Raw genomic sequence first — 8,938 nt, 5'->3', positions numbered from 1 at the left:
CCTCTGACCAATAGCCGCGCGGAATCCGGGCCCACACCCCCGTCGCGCACCGCCCCGAGCCCGCGCCGCCGAATGACGTCACGACCCGGCCCCCGCACGTGACAGCCGCGCGCCTGGTTCCCTCTGGCTGCCGCGCTCGCGCTGCAGTGGCCGGTGAGGCGCCTCCAGCCACGCGGCCGAGGGCGCGAGCTGAGGGAGCAGGTCGCGGGATTGCGCGCGCATGGAGGCGGCACCTGAGGCCGCCTGAGGGCAGCCGGGAGAGCTGAGCGACTACCTCGCGCCTCAGTCGAGCCGCCTCGAGCCCGCGGCACCCAGCGGCTGCGGGCCGCGGAGCCGGCGCGGCCATGGCGACGGGGACTCAGCAGAAGGAGAACACGTTGCTTCACCTCTTCGCCGGCGGGTGAGTTACCGGCCCGACCCCACGCCCCCGCCCTTCTGCCGCGCCCCGCACCCTCGGTGCACCGGGGCCGGTTACCAGCCCTGCCCGGGCTGAAATGCGGACTCTCGAAGGAGGAAGTCCGGGCGATGGGACAGCGGGGAGGCCCGAGGGGCGCGGGGCCTGTCCCCCTCTAGACCACATCCCCCGACGGTGGTTTTACGAGGCGCCCACGCCCATCCCCGCCGCGTCTCCTCCTGTTTCTTCTCTTAAACAATTAGTGGCTGGTCTGACGAGTGTCGCTCGGCGGTCCTGTCTGGCCACGCTGCCCTTAGCGACCTCAGAGTTCTCCCCCAAGGCCTTTTCCTGAAGGCCCTAGGCGGGCTTGGAGCTGCTCAATGTGGCCCGGGAGTTCCTCAGGGTAGCGCAGGGACGAGTTCATAAGGTAGAGATGCCGGTATTGGGTATCAGCAGTGCTGGTGAACCGTGATGCTGGGGTCAGCAACCGGTGGGAGGGCTGATGGGGGACCGCAGGATCAAGTGAGAAGGTGTGTTGGGAAGGTGTGTTGAAATGCTTCTCACCTGCTGGTTGGAGCGCCAGAAACAATGTTATTCAAAGATGTGCCTTGTTTTGAAAGCATCGTTTGGCGGATCGTCAGTGGCGGCAACGTATTTTTAGGGAGGTTAGGAGGGAAGCTGATGTTTTTGTTTTTCGGAAAATAGAAGTTAAAATGTTTTATATTAGTGATTTGTTTTCTTTCAATACAGCCTTTGGGTCCTTTTGCAGTCTTCTAGATGTTTGGAGTCTTGTTTAAGGATCTCACAGGCCTGGCCCAGCCATTTTTAAGTGTAGGACAGTTCTACATGAAGTAGCACTTATCCTATTGTTTTGAGTATTTTAGTTGTAGTTTTGTGTTTTGGTTGCTACCCGGATATGTTCCTTATTACAAACAAGCAGTGGTTAAGCATTTGTCTGCAAAAATACCCTTGATGAGAGTGTTCCTGAGTTTTTTGGTACTTTTTATTGTAGTTGTTTACCTAGGTACTTTGTTTCTCCCGTCAGAAAATTTGACTGTTCTTCAGGCATAGGCATGCTTTCTCATTCATCTCTTTTCTGCCCTTCCCTCATTTTGCTTCATCTTTCCTTTGAGATTTATTTTGAGAGTAACACAAGGTTTGGGGAGGGGGCCCTTTTCCTAAATTAAGACAGAATATTGATTTGTCATTCTGGAGGATTTTAAACAAGTTGGCCATGTTATTAAAGTCATTTCTCAAGCTAACAGAGATTTTTTAAAAATTATTTTATTCTCAGTGATTTTGATTTACTGTTTCTAGTGAGGTGGTCTTTTTTTTTTTTTTTTTTTTAATGCTTGTTTTCTGAACCCAGTGAGTTCCTTGCTCTGGAGCAGCCTCTGTGAGGCTGGCTGCGTAATCTATTCCCCTGTCGACTTGAAGCTCCCAACGCGCCCTTCACAGTGCCCTCTGGCTGCTGATTCTCCTACTGGAGCACCAGCCTCTTTGCTTGTGATGGAGGAAAACTGCATTAGCCATCACAGCTCTGAACTGATTAAAACGGTGGAGTTTATTAGGGTGGTGCCTGGGGCCATTGTATTTAACAGGTTTCTATTCCTTCATTAGCAGTTCAAGATTCCTTGCTGATCTGCAAGAAAGAAAATAAGTGTTTGAAAAGGATGCTTTCAGAGTAGCTAATTGGATTTTGACTCATTCCCACTAGCCTAAAATACAGTGCTTCCAGTTCTTTTAGGGAAGAACATTAAAGGAGCTAAAATATCAAATGGGTGGGTGTATCATGCAGTTGAAATCCGGCAATGCAGTGGTCCCACCCTGTCTATTGTAAGGCTGTGTTGCTTTGCTCAAAGTAACTAGCTTCTACTGTTAAGCTGCCCTCTTTCCAGAGAACTGAGTTTACTGCTTTTGAAAAGAAGTCAGAGACCCTGCTTTTTAATGTAGACTCTGTCGCATTTCTCCTATTTATTGAATAGCTATTGGAAACTAACATCAAACAAGTTTAATGCTATCACTAATTGATGATACTGAGTTAATGTTTTTACCAGGTCTAACAGACTTATGAATAGTTGAAAATTAATTTTCGATCCTGGAAAATAAAAACTACACACAAAACAACTCATATAGTCTTTTAAATTTCCCACATTATTAGAAACAGTTTTGTGGGTTCTTTGCAGAGGCAAAAATGCTCCTAAATTAACCTGTAATAGTCAGGTTTTTATTAATAGTCATCTTTTTAATAAGCATTGCCCTTTAAGAAAGAGGAGAACTGAAGGAGAAGCCACCCACAAACCAAAACAGCTAGAAATAAGCACTTCAGAATCAGGTCTGTGTGCATCTATATATGCACCAAAGGTAATTTCATAGTTAATTTTAAAATGGGCTCCTCTTCTTTATGTGTTGCTTTCTCCTTAGAAATATGTTGAGTTTTGATGGCAGCATGGTAATGAATTCTCTGAATAGACTTCTAATCAACCCTCACTGTTCCGTGGTTGCAGTGAAGAATGTAAACATTTCCAAGCCCAGTGGCAGGAGTTCAATGAGGCTGTTACCATCATATATGACAGGGCTACCTAATTTATTCTGATTACATAATTTCTTTCTGACCTCTCATTGCTCATTTTTTTGAAATTCATTTTATATTTGGCTCTGCTAGGCCTTCATTGCTGCGAGTACTTTCTCTAGTTGCAGCAAGTGGGGGCTACTTTCTAGCTGTGATGTACAGGCTTCTCATTACGGTGGCTTCTGCTCAAGGGCAGGCTCTAAAGCTTGGGCTCAGCCCTTGGGGTTTAGTTGCCTGCGGCATGTGGAAACTTCCAGACCTGGGATCGAACCCGTTCCCCATGCATAGGCAGGCAGATTGCTATCCACTGTACGGCCAGTGAAGTCCTCATTGCTAATTTTTGCCATTATAAACTGGACATCTTTATGTGTACCTGTGTAGTCATCAGATTATTTCCTGAGGGTAAACTGTGATCATGGTGTGTACAATTGCTGAGTCAAAACACATTTTTAAGACTTGATAGCTACCAGCACCTTCATAAGCCATCTCCTAGGGTGGGTACTTTGTGTGAGCAAACCTCATTCGTTTATGTTGGTTTTTAATGTCTCTGGCTACCCTGGTGGCTCAGATGCTAAAGAATCTGCAATTCAGGACACCTGAGTTTGATCCCTGGGTCAGGAAGATCCCCTAGAGAAGGGAATGACAACCCACTCCAGTATTCTTGCCTGGAGAATTCCATGGACAGGGGAGCCTGGTGGGCTACAGTCCATGGGGTCGCAAAGAATCAGACCTCACTAAGCAGCTAACACTTTCACTTTTTAGCATCTTTAGGGATTCTACTGTTTTCTGCCCTCTCCTATCCCAAAATCTGGGCGGCATTGTCAAAAGGAAAAACCTAAACCAATTTTATTGTTACTACCTAACAAAACCTATCATTCCTTTTCTACAATTTAAACCCATCCCATTAAGAAAAGCAAGGAAATCCTCCAAAGTAGGCCTCATGACAGAGAAACATCTATTAAACTTTCCCTATGGAATGACTTGGGTTTCCCAGATGGTGCTAGAGGTAAAGAACCTGCCTGCCAGTGCAGAGGACACGGGAGACGCAGGTTCAGTCCCTGGGTCAGGAAGATGCCTAGAGGAGGGTGTGGCAACCCACTCCAGTATTCTTCCCTGGAAAATCCCTTGGACAGAGAAGCCTGGAGTGCTGTGGTCCATAGGGCTGCAAAGAGTCAGACATGACCGAGCGACTGAGCACACATACGTGGAATGACTTGGTGGTTCTGGTTGTGAATAAGCAGCATTCAGGAGAGTACTTAGCACCTGAAATAGCTCTAATCTAAGCTGTCCTTAGATTAGAGCTTGATGGCCTGGATTATACGCTTTAGGTCTTATTTTTATGGCATGGTGTTTTCTCTTGTCATTAAATGTATTTACAGGGCCTTTAAACTGTACTTTAATGGGGATATGTATGTCTTTAAGGTTTTAAAAGTAATATAATCTAAGAATATAGAAAATAGCATCTAAAGGATAGTTAGCTGCATCCAAAAAGAAGCATTTTGCTTTTACTGAGTGACCACAGAATTTGCATAATCAAAATCTTCTAAGCCTTGTGCTAAGTATTCAAATAAAACATTCCAGAAAATTATGTGTAAAGAGGCATTCCTTTTTTTTCAGGTAGTGACTATAGAGGTAGCAGATGAAAGGGAGTAATTATCAAAGGCTCCGAATTTAGGGATCACAGGGTCTCTGGCCATATTATTAGTCAGTAGAATCCATATTGTAGTTAGGTATAAGCTGTGAGTCTGGAAACCAGTTTACTGTCAGTTGGGTAGCAGTAATAATAAAGAGTGTTTTGGTCTTGGCTTTAGTGTCTAAATTGAGTGAGTCTATGTATAGAAAATAGTTTTTTGTTGAAAACGTCTTGGTTTTAAAATTCTCTTTGTTACTTGCAACTCAGAGTTAAAGGGTAAAAATGTATTAAAAGGTAAAAATTCATCTTTGATCACATAAGGACTATAGAAAAAAATTTAGTGTATGTCTTCTAGTAGTAATGGTCTAGCTTAGCTTTGTTCTGCTGTGAAGAAGAGGGGAGGAGCCTAATCCACAGGCTTTAGAAAAATAACAAGCAAGGCCTACATGGGTAAAGATAAACAGTTAAATACGTCTTTATGTAATAAACAGGAGACTTCAGTTCTGAACAAGAAGAATGAAAGAAGGTAGAGAATGAGGGGGAGGGGAAGGACAAGTAGTAAAAGAAGAAAATGTGCAGAAAAATACAGGTCATAAGTTTTGTTTTAGAAAATCGGGCAGATAGATTTCAGAGAGCCTCTTGTTGCTACTCTGAGACATGTATGATTTAACTGCTATTCATGGCCTTTCTGCTGCCCTGTTCAAGCCCTTGGGATGGTTTCACTGAATGGAATATCCCAGAGGTATTGGGTATTGGGTATGGAATAGTCCAGTGGTCTGTGGCTTTGGTATCCATGACTAGAGCAGGATTTTAGGAGCGAAATTAAATTAATATCCAGAGAATTTCCTCATAGCCATCAGAAACATAGCCCACTGGAAACACAAGTCCTCAGCGTGTTTTAGATTACTGATAATAGTTAATCCCTTTAAGTACTTTCATGAGACTTGGGTATAATTTTTTTTTTTTATTGACTAGGCTCATTTGGGAGACTTTCAGTTATAAGTAGTAAGTCAAAGTCACTTCCAGCTGCCTTGATTGTTGGCATGTACACCCAAATTTTATAGCGGGCACAGGCTTCAGGGAAGGCTTACCTAAACAGCTCAACAGTGTCACTGTGGGACCCCTCAGTGACTGCTCTGCTTTCCAGAAATACCTGCTTGATTCCAAGGTTGGTCCCTGCATGAACACAGAATGGTTTCCAGCACCTCTCAGCTTGTTCTCCTCCACTGAACAAGCCTTGAGCTTAACTCTGACTGGACCAACTTGGACGTGCATCCAGCGCTAAAGCGGTATTGCTCCCCAGGGAATTACCCCACTTATCTTGGGCTGAATCATGTGCCGTCTTTGAACAGATGACATGGCTTTATGTTGATTAAGTGAGTTAGGACTAAACTAGAAATGGGTTTAATCCCATTCAAACTATCTGTTGTTTAGTGGCTAAGTCGTGTCTGACTCTTTGTGACCCCGTGAGCCGTCCATGGCATTTTCCAGGCAAGAATACTGGAGTGGGTTGCCATTTCCTTCCCCAGGGGATCTTCCCAACCCAGAGATCAAACCCCTGTCTCCTGCTGCATCTCCTGCATTGCAGGTTGGTTCTTTATAGCTGAACCACCAGGGAAGCCTGTCCAAACCATATGACTTAAGAAATTTGGGACAGAGAAAGCAGGAATGGATGCTGGGAACAGTACTCCACGTTGGTTATACCACCTTCAAATACACACACTGTCCATTTTACTGATCTGGAGCCGGGTTTCTCAAGCTCAGCCAAACAATTGTTTAGAGGTCAGGCTTGTCCCGTGCATTGTAGAATGTTAGCAGCATCCCTGGCCTCCAGCTCCTAGGTGCTAGTAACCCCTCCCCCAAGTTCAGCAACCAAAAGTGTCTCCAGGCCTTGCAGGATGTCACTGGAGCCAGGGCAGCATCATCCTGGCTGAGACCACTGGTCTAGAAGAGTGGTCTTCAGACTGATCACACAAGCTTGTGATGAAAATGTTTGTGCGTATCCCCATGTATATTTATATTAACATATTAATTCTATACCTGTTATAAAACACATACATGAAATAGAAGTTAAATGGTGGTGATTCTAAATACAAGGAAATTTTTTTTTTTTTTTTCAGTGGGTTTTGTCATACATTGATATGAATCAGCCATAGAGTTACACGAATTCCCCATCCCGGTCTCCCATCCCACCTCCCTCTCCACCCGATTCCTCTGGATCTTCCCAGCCGGAAATTTTATTTTTGACTGTAATACTTTCTTCCTGTATGCCGTGGATCTTTGTGCGTGCCTTTTAGAGCATTCCCCCACTTTGGAGGTTAGTGGCCTAAAATACGGGTGTCCAATCAGAATTAGTCCGTTGCCCAGCTGTGTGGGGCCAGCACTGTGTCACCATGAAACTCCAGGTCCAGTGTGACTTTCCCTGCTGTCTGAGCATCAGCTACCCGGGCCCTCAGCTGAACCTACTCTGAGACTTAAGAGGAGGACAGCCGTCGACCACTGCATCCGAGGCTGCATACGCAGGGCAGAAAGGCTGTAGATTATAGTCGTCAGCGTTGTGGCCTGTGGAGTATTGAGAGAGGCTGTGCCCGTCACTGTTCCCATCCCTGTCACCTGGCCCTACTGCTCTGTACTGGAGGTTGAGGGTGGTTGTGAGGCTGAGAGGTGGGCACCTTGTTCTGTGTCCAGAGGCTTCCTGCAGGGGGACGGCTGCTGCCTTATCGGCCGGCGCCAGCAGGATGAGAAGGGACCGGTGTGGCGTGCTTGGGGAGGGCTCGGGGTGACTTCCTACCGACTGTCAGTCTTGTTGCCTCATGGTGGGCATGGGAGGACACTAGTGGGCCCCGTTGGCTTCATGTCAAGGAGTTCCAGGACCAGAGGAAGGAAGGACACACCTAGGGCTGCCAGCAAGGTTCTCTGGCCAGAAGGAGGTGGGGGGATGGACTGCTGGTGGTCTGAATACAGGGCTTCTCAGTGACGGGGCTCTTGGTGGAACTGAGCGGCGCCCCAAGGAGGCCTGCACACCATTTACACTGACTCATGACACTTGATGAGGCCCCCAGTATACATAACACGTAGCCTGGTGGACCCACTGCTAGACCTAGACCTGTGCCCAGAGAGCCCTAAAAGGATGGGAATGGAGAAAAGGTGAAAGAGCAGACCAAGTCCCCTCAGTCTAGCTGGCAGTGGCAGAGGCAAGTTGTGAGTCAGATTTGAGATTGAAGTTCTAGGGGACTAAATTTGAAAAACTGAAAGGATAGGAGAGGCGGGATTCGGTGGAGAACAGCTGAAAAGAAGTACTGGCAAGGGCTGGGGAGGACTGGCAGGCAGAGCTGAGGTCTCCACCCTTTCAAAGCGGAGATTCCTGAAAAGCTCGGTTAATATTAATACCTTCGGCAGAGTCGCTGGCGATGGGGCTTCATCCCAGGTAATTGACCATGGTGAGGAGTTGGGCTAACTTGGAAGGTCTTTGCATTGAAGAATTGAGAATTGACAGGGCCTTTTTTTCTACAAAGAATATAATTTGTTGTACTGTTAAGTGCTTTGGACCCAACCTCATTAAATATCTTTAGAGAATTTGGAAAGCCAATCTCAGAGAAGTCAGTATTTTGATTCCTTTTGTCTGCTGTCTCCTCAGACTGATGAATGTCCTGTGTGTTTGGTTCATAAAGAAAGAAAAAGCAGTTGAACCAAAAGATTAACTTTTCTTTTTGACTGTGCTGGGTTTTTATTGCAACGTGCCATAGTTGCAGAACCCGAGTTTTTAGTTGCCCTGAGGCATGTGGGATCTTAGTTCCCCCACCACGTCCTCTGCCCTGCAAGGCAGATTCTTAACCACTGGACCACCAGGGATGTCCCAGAAAGATTAGCTTTTAAAATTCTGCTATGCAATGTCTTAAATTTTGGGAAGACACTTCTTTTGGACAATTTAGTGTAATGTTAGGACCTTTTTCTTCTAATTAAATATCCTTTGGGTATTTTCATGTAAGTGTTCTTTCCTGGTAGATGAGGAGGGACTTAGCTCCACACAGTTACTTCTTACCGCACTCACTCTACAGTTTGCAGTGCTTTCCAGCACTTTGTATTTGTTTCCTGGGGTGCCGTGGGGCGGCGTCACCCCTCTTGTAGGAGAGGCACGTGGAGACCCTCAGTTTGCCCTTGGAGGAGGCCAGGGTCTTTTCACCACCCGGCCCTCTGCCCTGGGCACGTGGGTGTGTAACATACAGAACGGTGGCTGTGGAGCGAGTGTGGCCTGCCACCCCCACCCAGGAGGTGACCAGCTTGCTGTCAGCGGGTATTTGCTTAGCACTTCTGCAGGCTGTCCTCTGACCGGTGGCAT

General features: G+C 46.4%; 1 protein-coding gene across 1 annotated transcript in view; it reads left to right on the top strand.

Annotated features, from left to right (window-relative positions):
• Positions 1-100: 100 nt before the first annotated feature.
• Positions 101-8,938, top strand: part of SLC25A33 (solute carrier family 25 member 33) — a 30,854-nt gene continuing 22,016 nt past the window's right edge. The window contains exon 1 of the mRNA XM_065936816.1: positions 101-400. Coding sequence (XP_065792888.1) covers positions 345-400 — 56 coding nt within the window. The 5' untranslated portion in view covers positions 101-344. The remainder of the gene's footprint in view (positions 401-8,938) is intronic.

Source organism: Muntiacus reevesi, chromosome 5 (assembly GCF_963930625.1).
Source record: "Muntiacus reevesi chromosome 5, mMunRee1.1, whole genome shotgun sequence".
NCBI classification, from domain to species: domain Eukaryota; kingdom Metazoa; phylum Chordata; class Mammalia; order Artiodactyla; family Cervidae; genus Muntiacus; species Muntiacus reevesi.
This window is presented reverse-complemented; position numbering and strand designations above follow the sequence as displayed.